Here is a 22,464-nt window from a genome sequence, read left to right on the forward strand (position 1 = left end):
AATAGGCCTAATTATGCCAGGCACAGAAACGATCGAGTCTTTCCGGATGAAGAATGATTTTCCCACCTCTAGTTCTCACTCTCTTGCTGACGACTAAATGCCGTAAGTGCGTGAACCCATTCTAGAATTGGACGCCATTCATCCATTAATCATTTTTCTTCAAACATTAGGCTACCCTGCAGACGCTCCACAATTTAAGCTGATGTCAGCATTGGCGACGATACGTCGTTTCCACGGCAATCCGTTTTAGTTAATTTCCTTGTCCTCTGAGTGAACCCTTTTTTTAAATGTCCTCCAACTGTGAAATGACTCAGCCCCTCCCTCAACTAGATATGTCTCATCCCCGGTTCGAGTGTAGCATGGCTCCGCCCGCATATTGCTCCCAGCTCAGAAGTGATTTGGTTCTGGTTAAACCAGCCTAGTGCGAGACGGCGGGTAAAACGGAGTTCAACTTCTTCTTGGCCACCACCCCCGCTGTCGACCTGACACGCCAGACGAGACCTGCCAACCAGGAGTAAGGACACGACAAGGTTTTAGAGAAAGAATTATGTAAGTTTGACTGAGTTGTTTACTAGTTTAATACATGGGTGATACGCTCTGCGAAGTCGTAGGCTGCCGTATGCCATGATAACCTCCTTGCATAAGGGCATAGCGTACACTAACATATATGTCGGGTTTACATTATGAAATTAATTATTCTTTTTGTCTGATATCGGTCCAACTTGCCTAGTGTTATGAAATGATATTGCTTTCCAGTTATAGAAGATAAACAGGCAATGCTTGTGCATATCCACTGTGTGGTTAGACAATGGACATTACAGGCACCTCGTTAGAGCGTTTCTAATATTTTGTTATGCAAAAAAAAAAAGTTATTTAGAGAGTTTCCCGTGCACCTAGATCCTTTATCTGGCGACGGAAGTCATCTAAGCGCAGTGCGCACCCGAGGGCAAAATCTCTGGAATGTATTACATTGCAAGGAAATATTACCTAATTGCATCCTCCTCAAGGCGCTCTTAAATCTCATTAATGGATTCAGGGTACAGGTTATCCTGCCGGAAACATTAAGTTCATACCGGCATAATGTTTAACACAGCTTGTCAGACACGACGGAAAGTCCTGCTCAGTTCTTGAACTCGATGATGATCTTAATGTATGTGTGAACAGGGCTGCACGTTGGGTTGTACCGGTGGCGGTGGCACTTCTTGCCCTGGCTGTTGGCCTCTACCTCATACCGTCTCCCATCGATCCGGAACCATACATGTAAGTCCAGAGAAAATGTTCGCGGAAGAATAGTTCACTTTGCATTCACTGTACATTGACAAAGGTGTCCTGAAAGTATACCTCAACCACGTCTTGTTTTTATTTTATAATTTAGGGTTTGCTAACATGGTTTATGTCCAATCCCAGAATGCTTAGGTACTGATTATAGGTTGAGTTCAGTGAGGTCAACAATACATTGGGTCCAAAGGTCATAAATGCAGCTAACTCTCCTTTTTTGTCATATTTAGACAAAGTGTCATTGCTATATTCTAAAGTTAAGCTTTATGCTATTAAGATAATCTTAAAGACATATCCATTCAGTGGGTGCACTGAGGTGAGGTATAGGATCATCCTACGGTAATCAACACAGCTCCCCTTTCTCCTCTTTTTAAACTTAAGTCCTTCAAGAGGTGGAAGTAAATATTATTGGAGTATCAACAATTTGCTGAACACTGCTAACTGGCTATATCCCAGTAGACATCACTACTACTGTGAGAAGATGTGGTAGGTTACAGCCCACTCTACCTTATAGGCAACAATGCAGTACACTAACCCTAAGTATGCAGATTTAAACACACTGCTGGGTTTTATGATTTCAGTGCATTCTCTTATTCACTCCTCCAACGTCCTTGAAAGGGTTTAGACCAGAGTCACTCTTCCACCCTTCCTAGCCTTTAGCACCAGGATTGGGAATCATTAGACGGAGCATGAGTGAGTCAGTCAGTGATCTAACATGTCTGTCTGTTAATGCAGTGTGTGAGTCAGTCAGTGATCTAACATGTCTGTCTGATGAGGCAGTGTTTACCACAGGGGTTGACCGATCGCTCTGTTTCTTTGTTGTTGTTCAGATTTCAGGGGCCCCCGCCCCTGTTGGAGGGGCCCTTGGCTGTCAACACCCGACTGCAGAGGGGCCGCCGGCTCTTCGCTGGACAACTGAGGGGGCCAGAGTCCTTTACGGCTGATCAAGATGGTGTGTGTGATTGTGTTTGATTGTGTGATGGTGTGTGTGTGTGATTGTGTTTGATTGTGTGATGGTGTTTGATTGTATGTCTTGCTCAGTCTTCCAGTCTCTCTCTGTTTCTGTATCATTCTTTGTCACTTCTCTTCATCACTGCGTCTTTCGTCATCTCCCCAGTCTCCCTCTATCTCTATCTCTGACTATTTGATTTTGAGAGTTTGCGGCAATGTACTGTGTGTGGGGGCAGTGTAAATGAGTGAGTGTGTGTGTAAGGGGGTTGGGGGGTGTGTAAGTGATTGTTTGTGTGTGTGTGTGTGTGGGGGGGGGGGGGGGTGTGTAAGTGATTGTTTGTGTGTGTGTGTGTGTGTGTGTGTGGGGGGGGGGGGGGGGGGGTGTTGATGTGCTTATGTATCCCTATTTCTCTCTCTCTATTTGTCAATTAGCCTCTCTCTGTCTTCATGTCATATCTCTCTATCTTTTCTTTTTCCTCTACCATTCTCCATCATTTCGTCTCTCACCACGTCCTTCTGTACCTTTGATTCTGTGTAGGTGTGACTGTCTGAGTGCTTGAACGTGCCAATGTGCTGACTGTGTGTATTCAGATCATCATTGATCCCACTGTGAATTCCGCCTTAGATGTCCAGCGTCCGCTTGGGTTTTCGTTTGTGTTCGTGATGTCTAGATTGGTAGCATGCAGATGGAATCTGCTACGGTCCCTATGGTTACCTTTGTAATTAATCTTCAAGCAGTAGTCGTGAGCTTGCAGCAGTGTCTTGCTTGTTCTATAACGTAGGCTGTGAAGACAAGTCGCACTTCTTATTTAGTCCCATTAGAACTTAGCATGAACTTCAAAACTGACTGACAGTATTGATGAAGTGTATCTGTATTTCTACTCTTTTGGGTTTAAAACCCGTGATTAGCATGACGTTAGCCTGCTTCACAGACTGAGCAACAGCACACACTCTAACGAAACGATAGAAATTGATTCATTTATTTTTAATACTCCATACTATTCTTAACGTTGCAGTGATCCATTTGATTCTGCAGAGTATTTCAGAAAATTCTGATGAGATGTAAAATAATAAAGATGTGTAACTGCCATGCAGGTTCAGTTCAACTATATTTATTTATATATTTAGTTTATATTTAATATATTTAGTTCCTGATACACCATACTATTCTGAACAATACATCACTTGATGAAGACTGCATAGCTTCAGCTCTCCGTGTGGTTTCAGCACTTTATCTCTGCCTGCTTGTTGTCTGTCATGTGAATCTTTTTCTCTGGTCCATTTTGTGCTCAAAGGGAATATTTACACTGGGACAGTGGATGGAAAACTGTGGAGGATTTATCAGGACACGCTGACATTCATCACACAGATGGGACAGGACATCCCTGAATGTGGTCAGTATTCATGATTATGTACACACAGACACACACACACTCACACACTCTCAAACTCACATACACACACACACACACTCACACACACACACACACACTCTCAAACTCACACACACACACACACACACAAACACACACACTCTCAAACTCACACACACACACACACACACACCACACACACACACACACACACACACACTCTCAAACTCACACAAACACACACACTCTCAAACTCACACACACACTCAAACTCACACAAACACACACACACACACACACACACACACACACACACACACACACACACACACAGAGACACACACTTTCCTGGACTGCTCTGTTGCGGTGCTTGTCCTGATCTCTGGTGTCTGGACCCCTGTGGTCTCCCAGGTGCACCCTACCCTACAGGTGCCCTTTCCTTTTGGCCCTCCTCACATCTGCGTCCCCTTTCCCACTGGGTTGGGTGTCTGGTGTGTGAAATGATAACTAATCCCCCTTTCCCAGTTTCCCCAAACATACACTTTCCCTCATTTAATGGCGGCACTTGTTGAAAAAATAATCAAATCAAAATAATTTGGCATTCCAGTTTCTCACGTCATCCTCTTCGTCTGGCCCGGTGTTAATGGCTTCCTCTCTTGTCTTGATATGTTTTTCTTCTTGTCTGTTAAGAGTAACACCTTCTTGCTTTGTGTTCCCTCTTTCCCTGTGAAAAAGACCTTCTCAATGTGCCCCTCCCTCCCCCATTCATGTCAGACAACGCCTTGATGTCCTCCCCCCTCTGTCTTGGCGTTGTTTTGATGTCCCCCCTCTGTCTTGGCGTTGTTTTGATGTCCTCCCTCTGTCTTGGCGTTGTTTTGATGTCCTCCCTCTGTCTTGGCGTTGTTTTGATGTCCTCCCTCTGTCTTGGCGTTGTTTTGATGTCCTCCTCCTCTGTCTTGGCGTTGTTTTGATGTCCTCCCTCCTCTGTCTTGGCGTTGTTTTGCAATGTGACCATCTTCCCACAGACAAAGCCCCCATACCTTCCCCCACTGTCTGGGCAGTGTCTCGCGATATGACCACCCTTTCCACATACAGAGAAACTCCCAACTACTTTTTCTTCCTTTTCCTGAAGCTTTTAGCTCCGTGTTGACAATGAGAAGAACTACAATGGAATGGAATTAAATAGAATTGAATGAACTTGAGAATTCCTGCCCTATTTGTTTCCACCTGTGTCTGCTATGAGCGGTTTTGCAACTCATCATGTTCTTTTCATTGGTCACGTTGAAGTGCTGGATCATTTTTTAGCTATGATTTCCTCATATGGAGAGTTTTGGCCAACATGCAAAGTAAGAGCTTGACACGTGGGTGAAGTACTGTGGACAGTCAAGGCAGACTTGAATGCAGGATCTTGCTTTGTTGCATTTGCCACACATTGTTCACGGCATGAACTCCGCACGACCTTCATGCATACGAGACTGGGTGGTCCCCTGGCTCCACTCTCCCTTCAGTGACCTTTCCCAGCTTCACCAAGCTAGTTCTCTCAGCAAAGCCTCTCTTCCTGCATCTCTATCCGCTGATTGGTTTAGCCCCTCCGGTGCGAGTCACTGACGAGTGTGTTATCAAGACACGACGTGAGCAGCAGACATGCATCAGTCACGGTCATGGTCACAGTCACCGTATGCTCAAGTTCTCAACTGGATCTTCATCAGCTGGCTGAAACACACCCACTGTCTTAACCAGACTCTCAAGCCCAATGAGAGACTGGGGCGTCTGCAGGTCGGAGTTCAGTGTCTCACTCATTAGTTCTAGTCTAGTAGGTTCTAGTAGTTAGTTCTAGTCGGTTCTAGTCCTTCTGGTGCGAGCCACGGCAGTTGAATATCCTGTAGAACTGTCTCTGAGTGATGTAAGGATTCTGTCCTATCATCAGTACGTATTTTCTTTTTAAAGCGCCACCTTCTCAGCTTCTTCTTTGTAAATTATCTTTCTTGTCTATAACCACTTTGGGATTATTTTCAACAAGTGCACACATTTGTAGAAACACACACACACACACACACACACATACACACAGTCACACACACACACAAAAACACACTCCCACTTACTGTACTCACTTAAACACACACACCTCCCTAAGGCATCTGTGCCAGTGGGGAGTGTTGATAATTCAGCAGTCTCAGTCGAGGCATAGATTACTGTCTCTAATTTCTGGGTTCTGAGCCATACTTTCTAACAAGCAGCTGTGGGGAAGATCCACCTTTTGTTCTCTCTCCCTCTCTCTCTCTCCCCCCTTCTCCCTCTATCTTTCTCTATCTCTTTCTCTCTCTCTCTCTCTCTCTCTCTCTATCTCTGTCTGTGTTTCTGGTGAAGGTTATGGCTTGAACCTTGTGTCTTGGCCAGAGCCGGGGTCTTTGTGCTGCCGCCAGGCCTGATTAGACACAGTCAGGTGATTCACAAAGCATCATGGGGCTTTACGCCAGAGACCCTGACACCTCGGAGAGGATGTCTGCCCATGTCTTCATCACCGCCTGATCCATGCAGGTGGCTGCTAGCCCACTGAAAAAGGCTGTGAAATCCGGCTACTTTCCCTAAGTGTGGTCCTATGAGAAGCACCTCCATCCCACTGTGTTATTGTAATAGCGTTGAAATGATCACATGGTTGCTGAGCTATAGTAGCTAGATTAAAAGCATCGCTTTGTGTGAAGTTTGCTTTGAAAACAAAATAGGAGATACAGAGGCAAACTTGGATGTTTACTAAATGACCATTTCAATGCTCTTATGCTGGGCCAAATAGCCCAGCAGGGCGTAGTTGCCATGACAACTTAATGCCATCATGAGGGGCACGGTTCTAAGACAACAATTTACCAAAGATGGGAATGGCATCGTTTTTTGGGCTCCACCAGCAATTTTGATTGGCTGTCACGGAAAAATGTGACACTTTTGTGAGTCTTGGTCTGAAGATCCTCTTTCCCAAATTTCATGGGCAAATGCACTTTTTTATTTTATTTGCGGCACTAGAGATCCTGAGTCGCACACATTAAACTTGCTGAATAGAATCAGGGTAGCAGCCCAAATCAGTGTGCCAAATTTCACATTTTTTTTACCGTACGCTGCCAGGGGCTGCCACAGACCCCTCCTCCATAGCAGGAAGGAGAAGATGTTGCGTAATAATGAGAAATGTAGAAACACTCAGTGGGCCTCAGCCTGGCATCCAGAAGGTGTCATAATACGTTGACATGATAAACTAAGGCCATACCAGAAATATAATCTTCACCATATTAGCTTCATTAATAACGATTACAATGTTACCATGATGTTTTGTAAGATTGGCACCAAATGCGCTGATTTTAACCTGTTAAGTTAATGAAGGATTCTATTGAGCTTAACCTGTTAAGTTAATGAAGGATTCTATTTCTTCCAGTGAAGTTTTCCGCCTCAGTTGCTCTCACCCTAACCATGATGTGTAAAACTGCCGCTGGTCAGATTGTGCTGTTATCGTGTCAGAGTGTAATCAGCAGGCGTGTAACCTAACCCCTCCAGGAACAGGAACAGAACATACAGTCAGATAGCGTCTTAAATGTCAAGCGAAATGGCAGGATTTGCCTGTCTGTCGTCTGACTAGAGCCAGACCGGACGTGAGGGCTGCTTCCTAATGATCTGCATAGGTTTACCTGAGCAGGGCCTTAAAGGTGCAATAGGAGGAAAAGGAAAAGGCCATATGTTAAATGATTCCTACCTGAGCAGACCCGGTGGAGCAGGGCCTTAAAGGTGCAATAGGTAGTCTCTGTTGCCCAAAACAAAGTCCCTACTATAAAATTCCCATCATGACAAAAACGTTGGAGGAAAAGGAAAAGGCCATATTTTAAATGATTCCTTTTCCATCTGAATACTAGGTGTTTACATGTGTTTTAGTTTTATTTGGTTTCAGTTTTACTGGGACATGAAAATGTAAAAATAAATAAACAAATAAGAAGGGACAGAATAATTAAAAACTGAGCTTTGTGGACAAACTGATAAAGTTGTATTTTTTTATGTATTTGTTTGTTTGTTTGGAAGAGCATACAGAGCCGCTTTATATCTTTATATTAAACTGACCAATCACGGTCCTGTCTGCAGGCAGCAGTATGGACTACGAGCCGGTGTGTGGCCGTCCCCACGGCGTGCGATTGGACAGCAGTGGTCAGCTGATCGTGGCAGACTCCTACTTTGGCTTGTTCAGGGTGGACCCCCAGAGCGGAGAGAAAACACTGCTACTGTCCAGCAAGCAAGGTCAGAGACCCTCCACCACACACACACACACACACACACACACACACACACATACACTAGACACTGTTTACAGTAATAGGAATTTTCTCATCTCAACCTTGTCTTGTTTGTTTTGTGTTAAACGCAGGCTGTGATGGAATCCCGTTTGGGTTCCTGAATGGTCTAGAACTCTCTCGGAACGGAACCATCTTCTTCACAGACTCTAGCAGTAGGTGGGGAAGAAGGCATGTCCGGTATGAGGTGAGTAAAGACAGACACATACAGACAGGCAGACAGACAGACAGAGAGACAGACAGACAGAGAGAGAGAGTGACAGACAGACAGAGAGAGAGAGAGTGACAGACAGACAGAGAGAGAGAGAGAGAGAGAGAGAGAGATTTGAGATTTTAAAAACATACTTTATTCAGATTTACAGAACAAGAGTAGGGCAATCAATTATTCCTTTCCATCAAAGAACTGGAGGTTAAAAAAAGAAAAAAAGAAAAGAAAAATAAATTATAAAATATGGCTAAAATGCAAATCATTTTCTTTTACAGTGCAGATCGCTTCTTTGACACACCATACATCCTTAAATGTTTCGAGATTTTGCATTAGCTCATAAAACCTGAAATCAACCAAAACTCTGGCTTTAACCAGGGCAGGAAACAGAGCAATGACATTAGTCCCTGGTTGTTGCTCGACCTTATTCCTCCTAGTAATGTAAATAGCCATCTTGGCTTGACCTAGGATGAAGTTCAAAATTTTACATACATTTTGTCTTTTCTTAACATACTTAAAACCAAGGACAAACGTCTCAGTGGAGAAATCCTCACTAAATGCACCAAATACATCTTTCAGCATGCAAAACAAGGGTTCTAGCCTTAAACAAAGTGTAAAAGCATGAAAAACTGTTTCCCTTTGGTAACAGAAAGGACATTCCTGACTTACATTTCTGTTTATCACTGAAACAAAAGCATTGACAGCAACTGCTCCATGAAGAATTCTCCATTGTAAATCACACACTCTCTTAGCCAATGGTGGTTTATAAAGTGCTCTCCACTCCGGCCTCACCCCACTATTCAGTTTGAGAGCAGCGCTCCACGGTGTGTCAACCCTGCTCTCCAAACTTTTCTTATTAAAAACTTTGACACATGCCTGATACCACTGTTTCCCTGTAACCATACTTAGCAGCATAGTGTTTGGGTTCCTCGATAGAAGTGGACCTGTACACCCGTCCAAATTGGGCCAGACTACCAGCCCAGGAAAAAGGTCCTGCTTGTCCGGACGACACACCCCTGCACAATAGTCCACAAGCAGTTCAGTCTCATCTGTGGTGCAGGCAGCACGCCATTTTTCCAGGAGCTGCGATACCACTCGAAGCGACCTCAGCCCCAAGGAATCAGCAAGCCCCCTCCTATTCCCAAAATATGGCCCCGTCAGATCCACTACATCTTTCAAAGTGACGATCTTAGCGCCACACAGCATCTTCTGTAGCGACGGGGAATTGGCCGAGGAGACATCCAGACGAGCACCTCCAACCACCGGCTCTTGCAAGAGCCAATGTAAGGAGATTGCAGGATCAAACCATCTGACCTTAAACAAGGCCCAGACTTTAAAACAACTGCGATAAAACGGTGGCAACTTTGAAAACAACATCTCATCTGGTTTCATCAAAAACAAAGATTTGTCTAACCCCAAACTCCCACCCATTTTCAGTATTGCACAGCTCAAACCCCTCCATGCAACATCTGTAGGCCCTGTCAGAAGCCTTTTTACAAACTGCAGTCTAAAAGCTGCAGTCCTACTCTGTAAGTGTATGAGGCCCTGCCCCCCCTCATCTTTTGGCAAAAACAAAACAGACTGAGGTACCCAATGCAGCCCATCCCAAAAGAAATTTCCCAAAACAGACTGAATCTTTTGTAGCAGGTCAGGTGGAGGGTCTACACAGGCTAGTCTATGCCAGAAGGACGAAGCTACCAGATTGTTAATGATGAGTACACGCCCCCTGTAAGACATTTTTGACAAAAGCCACTTCCACTTTTCAAGCCTTCCCTTAACACTTTCAACCGCCCCCTCCCAATTTCTCCCCATGACTACATCATTCCCCAGAAAGACACCCAAATACTTGAAGCCATCTTTCCTCCAGCTTAAGTTATCTGGAAGCCTTGGCACCCCCTCCACCCATTGACCCAGCAAAAGAGCCTCACTTTTTGCCCAGTTTACCTTGGCTGATGAGAGTAACCCAAACTCCTTAAGGATGTCCACCACCATCTCTATATCCCTTCCCCCACTAATCAGTAGAACTATATCATCAGCATAGGCTGACACACGAAGAGGCACCACACACCCAGGCACAGACACCCCCCTTAGAGTTATCCTTAATCTCTGTAAAAGAGGCTCTATTGCTAACGAGTATAACATCCCAGACAGAGGGCAACCTTGCCTCACACCTCTGCCAACCTTAAAGGGAGCACTTAAACCACCATTGATTTTGAGAATACTCTCCACATCACTGTACAGAACCTTGACCTTCTGAATGAAGCCTTCACTGAATCCAAAGGCATATAAAGTGTCCCACAGATAGCTATGCTCCACCCTATCAAAAGCTTTCTCTTGGTCTAATGAGACCAATCCCACATCAAGCCCCAACATTTTTGCCATGTCTACAACATCACGGACTAAAGCAACATTATCAAAAATGGATCTACTGGGAATACAGTATGTTTGGTCCGGATGGATGACCTGTTCTATCACCCTACATAGTCTGTTGGCCAGTGCTTTGGATAATAATTTATAATCACTACACAGGAGCGACACGGGTCTCCAGCACTTTATATCAGTGAGATCACCCTTCTTAGGTAGAAGTGTGAGGACTGCCCTACGACAGCTCACCGGCAGGAGTCCTCCAGCAAGACTGTCGTTGAGCACTGCAAGCACATCCTCCCCCACCACAGACCAAAATGACTTATAAAAGTCTATAGAAATTCCATCCAAACCAGGGGCCTTGCCACACTCCATACCTTGAAGGGCCCTCTCCAGTTCCTCCAACGTCAAAGCTGAGTCAAGTTCGGCCAAGGATTCCGCTGAAACCTGAGGCAATCCCTCCATGAACACACTGTCAGCCTGTTCACCGCTTAGTTCGCTCCTGTATAGATCTTCATAAAACCGTGCAGCTCTACTTCGAATATCATGCACACTGGTCAAAAGGGTTCCAGATTCAGATTTCAAAGAATGAATACATTTCCTCTGGCCATTTTTCTTTTCCAAGCTAAAGAAAATTTTTGAAGGTACATCCATCTGATCTACACACTGAAAGCGTGAACGGACCAACGCCCCTTGTGCATTAAGACCTAACAGCTCAGCTAAGGCGCCCTTCTTGGTTGCCAAATTGTCAATGTCATCATTATCCCCAGTAGAGTAAGCCAAATTTTGAAATTCTACTAACTCTGCTTCTAGAATTTCAATGGACCGGGTTCTGTCACTTGTGATGTTTCAACTATACTGTTTACACAATTGTTGAATTTGCATTTTACCAAAGTCCCACCACTGTTGTAAAGAACTAAAAGTTGTCTTGCATTCACAAAACTCAACCCAAAAGGCTTTGAAAACATCCCTAAAATCCTTATCATGGGTTAAAGTGGTGTTAAAATGCCAATAAGCACTCTTTGGCTTCACTGAATTCAAAAAAACACTGCACACAACCAAACTATGATCTGAAAAGCTTACAGGAGTAATATCACAACTCTTAAACATATTAAGATGATGTTTGAAACAGTATACCCTGTCAAGCCTTGCTAAGGAAATCATATTACTACGGACATGAGTCCAAGTATATTGTTTTTGCCCGATGTGAAAATTTCTCCATACGTCGCTTAGGTCATGTGTCTGCATACACTGCCTAATTATACTGCGTGAAAGCATATGAGGCTCAACATGATTTCTGTCAATGTCTTGCTCTGTGCAATTAAAATCCCCCCCAATGAACAGATATTCATCACCATTGCATCCAGAAATAACAGTAGACAATGTTTCTAAAAAAGCCACTCTTTCTGCTGCAGTGGTTGGGGCATACACACACACAAAAACAAAGACATAATTTTCAAAACAGGCTCTAACCTTCATTAATCTTCCCTCTATAACTTCCACCACTTCATAAGAAATGGGAGTAAAACTCTTAGAAAACAGACATGCAACTCCACCACTAACGTTGGAATTGTGGCTCAAAAGAGAAAGACCCTCCCACTCCAGTGCCCAATCAGCTGCGTTCCTTGCATCGCTGTGTGTCTCTTGCAAGAGAAGAATGTCGAGACGCTTAATGCGTGACAAAAGGTGAAGCTGTGCTCTTTTCAAGGGATTCCTTGCCCCATTGATATTTAGGGAGGCTATACGAAAATCACCCATGATCAAAAACAAAAAATAAATAAAAATAAACCGTATAATTACCATCATTCTGCTGCTTGTTTGGGTGCTGCCTTCTTTGATTTACTGTTTTTACCGAGAAGGATATTTAACTTCGTAAGAAACTTGGTTAAACGGTAAACTTCAGGGTTAGAAAAAAGCCCGTCCGAAATGAACTGCTTTGTTCTAGACATGAACTGTTCAAGATCCGGGAAAAAATCGTCAATATGAACATTTCTGACATTCTTTGTTTCACTCAGAAATGTTTTAATATCTTCTACGGTGTAAACTTGAGAAGTATAACCACCCTTGCGCAAACTACAATCCACACTACAGTCAGACTCTAAGTCGCTTTCTATCGTAGGTGTATTCTGACCCCGTGCAGACTTCCACTTTTTTGATTTAGCAGACTCATCACTTTGTGTTCGCTTACGAATTTTGGGGGGATCTTTAAACACTTTAGGTTCATCCTCTGCTTCCAATTGAGAACTTTCATCCTCTGCATCCATCTCATCCGTCAGATAATCATTTCCTACTGCTCCACTAATTTGGGAAATATCTGCGCTTTCGGGCTCAGCTTGGGATGCACCTTCCTCTGCTGGCTCATCAGGGGCATTATGCGGGGTGCTTACCTCGGCCGAGGAAATCTCCCCCTCTCCCGTAGCACTATTCGCCTCTTCACCCTCCCCATTATTGGGAACGTTATCACTGGGGGCTTGCTCGCTATTAGATTCCCGCTCATCGGGCGTACTACCCATTCTGTCTGGGCAAGCCCGCACTAAATGTCCAGTCTGGCCGCAGCCAAAACACTTCATCAGACAGGAGGACACATAAACCGAATAATGAAACCCCTCCACCGGCACATCCAGAGTAATATCTAAATCTTTGTTGTCTTTCGTGATCATATATACAAAACGTCTGAACGACACGATGTGTTTAAGGAGTGGATTTCTGCTAGAAATCGCTATCTTTCTTATGGGTGATACCAGTTTACCATGACGGGATAGAGCTTCAATGAAGATTTCATCCTTAATAAAGGGCGGAATGTTGGATATGATTACTTTTTTAGATGGTGCTGATAAAGAGAGCACGGGGGTGAAAACACCATCAATTACTACTCCCTTTTCAATCACTTCGTTTGCCAGTTCTACTGTCTCTAGAAACAAAACAACTGCCTTGTTCATACGGGCTGCAGAGAGAATTTTGTCATGGCCGACCAAATCACCAACCGCCAAACTACATTCTTCAACACTGGCTTTTGCCGCTATCTTAATGCCATGCCTCCGCGTTAAAGACCCAAACATTCCTGTGCCAAAGGCCGCCATTCTCCCAGGTCGGGGTAGACGCCTCGGCCAAGAAATAACACAAAAACCGAACTACTCTTCAAAACAACCCACCCAAACTAAACCTTAAACTAAAAAACAAAACCAACCATACAAAAAAAAATAAGCAAAAAAGAGAGAAAAGGTAGAAAAAGCAGTGAACAACAGCGGCCACACTCGCACCACTCACGCACTCACACACTCGAACTCCGCCCACTTGCTCCGCATGCGCACGAGAGAGAGAGAGAGAGAGAGACAGAGAGAGAGAGAGAGACACTGACCAAACTCCAAATGGAATGGTGTAGTGCAGGGGTTCCCAACCTTTTTGACTTTGAGGCCCAACTTTTCGTATTTGTAACAGGTCGGGGCCCAACAGACACCCCGCTTATTTTAGCTAATCTATATTCCATTAGGCTAATTTAATCTATAATCCATTAATTATAATTAATAAGCGATTGTTATGTGTCACAAAAAGCAACATCAGCACCTGCTACAGGTGGAAGCCTAGAAATGAATACAAGAAAATCTAAATCTAGATATTGCATCAAAATTGTATTGTGCACCAGAAAACAACATAAAACCACACAGAGCATTTTTAGTCCAAAAGAGTTTTGAAACAAAGGAACTTAATTGCAGTAGGCCTAGGCCTATTTGTGCACAGCAAATTCGCAATTTTTCCGCTAATATCGCCACAGACTAAACCTTAACTGAGCGCCTCAACTTGATGACGCTGTAAAGTTCGAACAAGATAGGATATTATTTTCATGATCTGTCTGTTATGCCTATTTATATATTTTATATTGTGTTTAAAATATCCAATTTCAATCATACATTGTATTAATATTAGGGCTGTCAATAGATAAAAAAGATTAACTAATTCATCTCACATTTTGAAATTCATTAATCTAGATTAATTGCGATTAAAAGTTTGTTTTACTTCTAAAGACTAAATCTTATAAATTAACGAGTAATCACTTTCAGACAGCGTATATTTTAATGTTGTTTAATTTTATTTATTTATTTTTTAACACAAAACTACACACAGAACTGTGTTTTCAAAGAGGCTCAGGCCTATAACTCATACCTATAAAGTGCCAGCCAGGTACAGACTGTGCGCCGCGCAGGGTAGATGTTAAAATGGAAGTAGCCTAGCAGCTGCCAACATGTTACGGGCACTATCAGTGCCTAAAGTGGTCAGTTTGCCCCTTATCTCCCATCTGTTTGAGACGTCGATGAATTCCTCTGCACAGTTCTCCGCTGTATGTCGCACCTCTGTTTTTTTTTTTTTACTTCCAATGCAAAATATCTAAATTTCCATACATTGTCAATAAAATTGCTGACTGACGTCCAGAGGTCACCAGTAAGGGCGACGCTGGCAGCTTGCTCGAGGAGATTGAATTTGTCGCGCTCTCTCGCCGTCATACAAGGAATGTATGCGAGACACAATGGTGCCCCTCGACGGTAAATCGTAAGAATTGTCCCCTGAAGCAATTCGAATCACCTCAGTCAGCCCACCGTCCTCAAAGTCTATGTTGATGGCCCGACAGTCACCGGCAACCCAACTGCTTAAGCGTTGGTAACCTTTTCAGGTACTGGTCTAGTTATTTTCCTAGAGATGTCGTGGAGTGTGGGTTGGCGACCATCTAACCTGGGGCTGCTTTCTGTCGGGTGCTTTGCATTAAGGTGATAACTTAAAGACGAGCTGCTTCTGTGAAAGCTAAATTCATCTTGACAAATGCTACATACAAGTTTAGTTTTGTGGATTGTTACGTCATTTTGACTCTTGAACAGAAACTTTCCGCCCAACAATCCCTCTGCTCTCTCTCTCTCCTATTAAACTGACTGCAGGCACGCGGCGGTTTCGTGTTAGGTGTCAATGCACACCGGAAGTAAACAAAGTTACGTTAACTGCGTTAAAATATTTTATCGCATTAATCTCGGCCGCAATAATCTCATAGATTAACGCATTAACTTTGACAGCCCTAATTAATATGGTTCTCAACTAAAATTAAGTTCTTCGTGGAAAATTTGTGGGGGGGGGAAAAAACCTGTAACATTTTCGCGGCCCACTGGATGGTGCTCCGGCCCATGGGTTGGGAAACCCTGGTGTAGTGCATGGACATTACGTAAGGTGCAGAGATAGTTTCATTTGGATATGTGCTCTCTGTTAGTGGCTGGAATGGCTGACCTGGCTTGTGTGTGTGTGTGTGTGTGTGTGTGTGTGTGTGTGTGTGTGTGTGTGTGAAGGGAGGGGGGCAGTTTAAAGAGTAAAGGGATAGAAGAGGGTCAGATAAAAAGAGGGAAAGGAGAGGAGAGGAGAGGAGAGGAGAGGAGAGGAAAGGTGGAAGAGCTGTTCACACATGCATAATAGGAGCTGTGTTGTTGCCTGGAAACGGTGGGCCCAAATCTGATCCAAAATACTCCAGCTTTTCACCAGCCACTTGAGAATGTTCTTCAGCTCTAAATTCAATCATTGTTCATAGTTTTGGTGCATTTCATGCTCACATTGGCTAGTTAACACTTCAGCAGTACTCAGCCTTTATATATGAGCACACAGTCATATAATACCATCTAATCTGTCTGCTCAAACCTGGTTGGACCCACAATACATCAGCCATGAGCATATAGTGTCAGTGTCCATAACATTCAGAATATGAAGTGTAGAATGATACTATGTACATATAGTATATGAAACCCTTCAAACTGTATTTAATGTCTATTCCAAATCAGAGACTAAATGCAACCTGTGGTAGATATAAGTATATATGATCTAGAAGTATATAATAAATATGGTATAAATATAAGATCCTGTCTGAAGAGGGGAGTCAGTTGGTGTATTTGTGTGTGTGTGTGTGTGTGTGTGTGTGTGTGTGTGTGTGTGTGTGTGTGAGTGTGTGTGTGATCGAGAGTATCAGTCATTGACACTGCATGCAAAAGATGCCTGGATGTGATGGTGATGAATTAAACCCCCAGGTGATCGAGACGAACCACCTGGGCCGCCTCCTGGCGTACGAGCCCCAGACGGGTCAGGTCCGGACTCTGCTGGACTCTCTGTACATGCCCAATGGCATCGCCCTCTCCCCAGAGGAGGACTTCATCATGATGTCTGAGACCAGCATCGGACGCATTGTCAGGTAAGTGTTGTTAAGGAGGACCTCTCTTAAAGTGCATGTGGTCTGGTTCAGTGAGGAGTAAGAAACTCAGTTGAGAGTTGAGATAACTGAACTGAGTCGAGTTGAATTGGATTGAAAGTGAAACAACTTAACTAAAACTAAACTAAACCGAACGACTCAGAACCAAATCTGTCTGAGCTGAACTGGACTCTGGAATGGCTCTGTCATGGCAAAAAGTGACCGGGTGCCAAAAAGAGCCCGGGTGATGTAATATTGGCTTTCGAACGACTCTTGAGTGACAGTTGCTATACCAACGCTTAGCATTACGTAACCCGGACACTACATAACCCGGGCACTTTTTGGTCAGTCTCAAGAGTCGTTCGAAAGCCATCGGCTACTTGTTAGTCACTTAATATTGTGCCTAAAACTATTAAGTATTCCGTTTTAGCTACACCTGCCGGTATCCTGTACATCAACATTTGCAGTCAATACTACTTTTTGAATCGCTATATATTGTGGCTAAACACATTTTTACCCGGTAAATAAAGTGTTCCATTTTAGCCGTTTACATCATCATTTGCATTTCAATTGAAATTGTTTCGAGTAGAAATTCGTTTTTATAAAAAGGAGAAAATATACTGATATACGGTGCTTGTTTATCTACCGTTTTAGCAAGCCAGCCAGTTAATTTGCTAACATCTTAAATAATATACGGTGCTTGTTCATCTACCTTTTTAGCAGGCCAGCCAGTTAATTTGCTCACATCTTAAATAATATACGGTACGGTGCTTGTTCATATACCTTTTAAGCAAGCTAGCCAGTTCATTTAATAACATCTTAAATAATATATGGTGCTTGTTCATCTACCTTTTAAGCAAGCCAGCAAGTTAATTTGCTAACATCCTAAATACTATACGGTGCTTGTTCATCTACCTTTTAAGCAAGCCAGCAAGTTAATTTGCTAACATCCTAAATACTATACGGTGCTTGTTCATCTACCTTTTTAGCAAGCCAGCCAGTTCATTTGCTAACATCTTAAATAATTTAAGATCTACCATTATTTGTTGATATAGGCCTATTTAGAAAAACTTGGGAGAGTTCATACTAGCTTGCTAGCGATACACTAAGCAAAATAATGTGCCCCAGCTAACGGAGGAATTGCTAATCGCTAACGAGATGCTAGCGGCGATTTAACCGGTTGAAATGTACTTACTTTGACACTATAACAAACTTGTGAGTCAACAACTTTCCTAACACAGTCAAACATCAAGCACATGGTTTATTGCAGGTAAAATACAGGCAAGCTGGTCTCAGGTAGCAAAGTATAATGCGAGATGCTCTGGGGTAAATCGCGTTATTGAGGTAGTCTGACTTCCAAAAAGAGCCCGGGTGACGTAATGCTAACGTTGGTATAGCAACTGTCACTCAAGAGTTGTTCGAAAGCCAATATTACATCACCCGGGCTCTTTTTGGCACCCGGTCACTTTTTACCATGACCGCTCCAGCACCGGGCTGACTGCCCTCTAGAATGTTTGAATCAATCTAGAATGAGGCGCTCTGTAGGGAAGCAGACTGCTTGTTCATTGTGCTTGCCCACATTAACGTTACATTACACACTTTAAAAACAACGGCCCTCACTGTAGGTGCCTTAGGATAAAAACCCTCTTTTGACGGAAAACAAACAAAAACTAGAAAATGCATTTCCTGAAGGAAATACCAGTGCATGAAATGCAAAAGTTAAGAAAGGAAGAAGAAAAGAAAGAAGAGTGCAGAAGCAAAGAAGAGTGAAGAAAGGAAAGAAGAGTGGAAGAAGGAAGGAAGAGTGTAAGAAGGAAAGAAGAAAAGAAAGAAGAGAGAAGAAAGGAAGAAGAGTGAAAGAAGGAAAAAGAGTGGAAGAAGGAAAGAAGAGTGGAAGAAGGAAAGAAAGAAGAGTGAAGAAAGGAAAGAAGAGTGGAAGAAGGAAAGAAGAGTGAAAGAAGCAAAGAAAAAAGGACTGAAAAAGTAAAGTATGGAAGGTGTCTCTTTATATTCCTAGTTATACAGTTGAATAGAGAGGGACAGAGAGAAGAGGAGCCTTGGAACCTTGGCGCAGGTGTCAGTGAAGCACAGGTGCAAGCCAGTTTAATGACCCTATTATGATGTATGCTGAATTAAGTGCAGAAGTCGGTACAAAGAATAACTAGAAAATGCATTTCCTGAAGGAAATACGAGTGCATGAAATGCAAAAGTTAAGAAAGGAAGAAGAAAAGAAAGAAGAGTGAAAGAAGGAAAGAAGAGTGGAAGAAAAGAAAAGAAGAGTGGAAGAAGGAAAGAAGAAAAGAAAGAAGAGTGAAAGAAGGAAAGAAGAAAGGAAGAAGTGAAAGAAGGAAAAAGAGTGGAAGAAGGAAAGAAGAAAGGAAAGAAGAGTGGAAGAAGGAAAGAAGAAAAGAAAGAAGAGTGAAGAAAGGAAAGAAGAGTGGAAGAAGGAAAGAAGAGTGGAAGAAGGAAGGAAAGAAAGAAGAGTGAAAGAAGGAAAGAAAAAAGGACTGAAAAAGTAGAGTATGGAAGGTGTCTCTTTATATTCCTAGTTATACAGTTGAATAAAGAGGGACAGAGAGAAGAGGAGTCTTGGAACCTTGGCGCAGGTGTCAGTGAAGCACAGGTGCAAGCCATGTTCGAGGTTGCCAGTTTCAGAGTTCAGTGATGGGCCGTGCTGTGTACAGAGCGCAGGTTAAAATGGCTGACCACAGCGTGTGATTTACCCTTCCCCCCCTTCAGGTACTGGTTAAAGGGACCACAGGCCGGCACCAAGGAGATCCTCATGAACAACATGCCTGGTTACCCTGACAACATCCGCCTCAGTGACCGGGGCACGTTCCTTGTGGGCATCACCACCACCCGTTTCCGTGGGCGAATCATGCCCCCTTTCCTGGACCTCATAGGGCCGTACCCTGCTGTCAAGCGCTTCATCACCAAGGTAGAAACTCCTTTTCCTCCCATCATGCAGTTGTGTGCAGTGGATCACTTGTATTATGTATATATATTTGGGATTAAGAGGTGCCTGCTGTTTCCAGTTCAAGGGTTTCCATGAGTGGTCGTTGTGTTAGGTTAGGTCACATGGTAGGGAAAGCACTGACAGATGGGGCTTCAGTGATGTCACTACCTGGGGCTAATTGGGTAAAAGCACACCTGTCCTGGCGTTCAGGGCTTCAGTGATGTCACTTCCTGGGGCTAATTGCGTAAAAGCACCTGTCCTGGCGTTCAGTGGCTCAGAATAAGGTTAGGCTCTCTGCTGGAGCATTTGGGTGAGTCTCTGGGTCGTGGCATTTGATTTGGTTTGAGATGAGTGGACATGAGTTGGTCCAGTCAATAATTATATCGACATGTTATTATTGATAATAGTAAATGAAAGTCAGTAATTCTATTGACAAATAATTATTTCTTTCACAGAAGTCAGACAAGTAACATTAGATGTTAAATTGATGCCTTGACCAGATAGGGAGCAGAGCAGGCTGAATGACAACACAACAAACATCAATTTTATGACAGAAAAGGCCAAACCCATCTGTACTCAGACACACTGTAGGCGAGGCGAGCGCTTCAGACAGCAGGTCATGGCTCCTGTGCCTCACTGAAGCATGAGAACTAGCACTGACTGCACTTGGTAAATAATGGACTCATTCATGACTAACCATCAACACACTGGATGGCCTCCCTTTGAAGACTGTGGTGCTTGACTGGCCAAGTAAATGATTCCATGTATTACCTAAAACACATGTCCTGATTGCCTCCACGCTTGTATGATGAAAGCCTGTGATTGGCTCTCAGTGATGACTCTTTTCTCTTTGATCCTCCAGCTGATTCCTTTTAGCTGGTATAACATGCTGCTGCCCAAATACGGCCTGGTTCTGGAGCTGGGTCCAGACGGAGAGGTTCTGGACAGCCTTCACGACCCGAACGGGACCCTCACCTGGGCCGTCAGCGATGTGTTCCAGCACGGAGGGCAGTACTACCTGGGCAGCACCGACCTGCCATTCCTACCTGTGCTGGAGCACTGGAGCTAGGGGCAGTACAGGAGACTGGATGGATGCCAGTGATCAAGGTGGACTGATGTTGGAGGTTGTGTGTGTGTGTGTTTGTGGGTGTGTTTGTGAGTGCGTCCGTGTGTGTGTGTGTTTGTCCGTGCGTGCGGGCATCTGTATGTACATTAGGGCTGAACGATTAATTGCATTTGCGATTTAATCGCGATATGATAGAACGCGATTTTCTAACCGCAACGTTCGCGAGGGTCTAAAAAAAAAAACGTGGTCTAAAAAAATAAAAAATAAATATTATTTTTTTTTTATTTTTATTTTTTTTTTTTAAGATGGTACACTTTGCACACAGTGTTAAAAAAGTGCATGCCTAGTGTTTATACTTAAAATTACTTTTTTTAAATTACTGAAATGCACAGTGGCAAAGCCACCGATTTGTTGTTCTTGTTTCTGTAATGAGCAGTTAAATAAAAATGTAAAATGTGGGAAAGAATATTTTACACTAAATGTATCTAATATTGTGTTGTTCATATTTAAATCATTCATTACGTTTTGTTGGGGGAAAAAAGAGGGGGAAAAAAATTGCATATTAAATCGCAATCGCAATATTTTGGTAAAAAATCGCAATTAGATTATTTTCCCAAATCGTTCAGCCCTAATGTACATGTGTCTGTATGTGCATTGGGCTGTGTTTGTGTGCATGTCTCTGCAGTGTGTGTCTGCCTTTGTGTGTGTGTGTGTGTGTGTGTGTGTGTTGGAATGGGGTGTGTGGGGTCCAGAGGTAGTGGTGTGTGGCTTCTGATGTACATCACATAGCCACATGGAGGAACCCTATCTGGAATTGTTCTACCAGTAGAGGAACTCTTAAAGGTTCCTGCTCGGAATGCCTTTTGCCATTGACTGCTTTGAATGGAACCGCTGCCACAAACAATCTTTAGTTGCTAGAGATCCCTTTTTTAACGTCTCCATTTTGAAATTCCCAAATGCATCAGCATAGAGCAACAACATTGCCACTGGAAGTCATCCACTGTCTGAAGCTCATGTGTCCCCCATCAGGTCTACTGCTGTACTTTAACAAGGAGGAAGAAACAAGGACTGCAGCTTCTTACAATAGTCTAGTGGACTCCTCCCCTAACTGTGCGCTCTAATTCACTGCTCAACAGAAAGATGATATGTTGTACTGACCTCTTGTGGCCAGGAAGTGCCACAACATTTTTGCCATTGTGATCGAGTAACATGTGTTTTAAGGAGCTTGTTTTTTCTTCTGTGTTTTATGTTTTTGAAACATGTATATTGTTTTAGTGTCTTTGGGGGTTCATTCATCCCAAAATGCTCAATGTTAAAAACGAGGGTCAAACTGGATGTGTTGGATCACCAGCACCAGCACGAGACACTACTGTGTTAGTCCCACCCCCCACTCTGCCCATGTCACACACTGTCAGTGATCCAAATACACTGTGTTAGGCTGGTGACCAGCTGGGAAGAGCTGAGTTTCTTTATGTTTGTAGCAGCATGTGATTCATGGCTACTTTTTGCAGGACAGACAAAATATCTCCACTGAAAATATCCCATCTTGTGAAAGTGCCATCTGGTAGAAACCACTCACTAAATGCATTTATTTGTATGTGAAATGCATATAGTCATCTACAAATGAAACAATAAATTATTAAAAACAGTACTTGCTAAATCTACAGCTGGTTTGAGATATATCTTAATGTCTCTAGACGGATCGAAACAGGCAAAGCCCAAGAACAACCAGTGATCTGAG

The 22,464-nt window shown here is 43.3% G+C and overlaps 1 protein-coding gene across 1 annotated transcript; it reads left to right on the forward strand.

The window, feature by feature from the left end:
- The first annotated feature begins 320 nt into the window (after positions 1-320).
- Positions 321-20,845, forward strand: LOC105902581 (adipocyte plasma membrane-associated protein-like). Its single transcript, XM_031583099.2, has 9 exons — positions 321-549; positions 1,165-1,260; positions 2,109-2,230; positions 3,525-3,623; positions 7,719-7,871; positions 7,999-8,111; positions 16,544-16,704; positions 19,441-19,639; positions 20,520-20,845. Coding segments are annotated over exons 1-9 (1,152 nt in total). The 5' UTR covers positions 321-547; the 3' UTR covers positions 20,727-20,845.
- Positions 20,846-22,464: the final 1,619 nt, after the last annotated feature.

Source organism: Clupea harengus, chromosome 16, assembly GCF_900700415.2.
Source record: "Clupea harengus chromosome 16, Ch_v2.0.2, whole genome shotgun sequence".
Classification (NCBI taxonomy): domain Eukaryota; kingdom Metazoa; phylum Chordata; class Actinopteri; order Clupeiformes; family Clupeidae; genus Clupea; species Clupea harengus.

Coding starts and splice junctions, on each gene's coding strand:
- LOC105902581 (XM_031583099.2), top strand. Junction 8,112..16,543: donor GAAGGCATGTCCGGTATGAG/GTGAGTAAAGAC, acceptor TTAAACCCCCAG/GTGATCGAGACGAACCACCT. Junction 19,640..20,519: donor TCAAGCGCTTCATCACCAAG/GTAGAAACTCCT, acceptor TTGATCCTCCAG/CTGATTCCTTTTAGCTGGTA.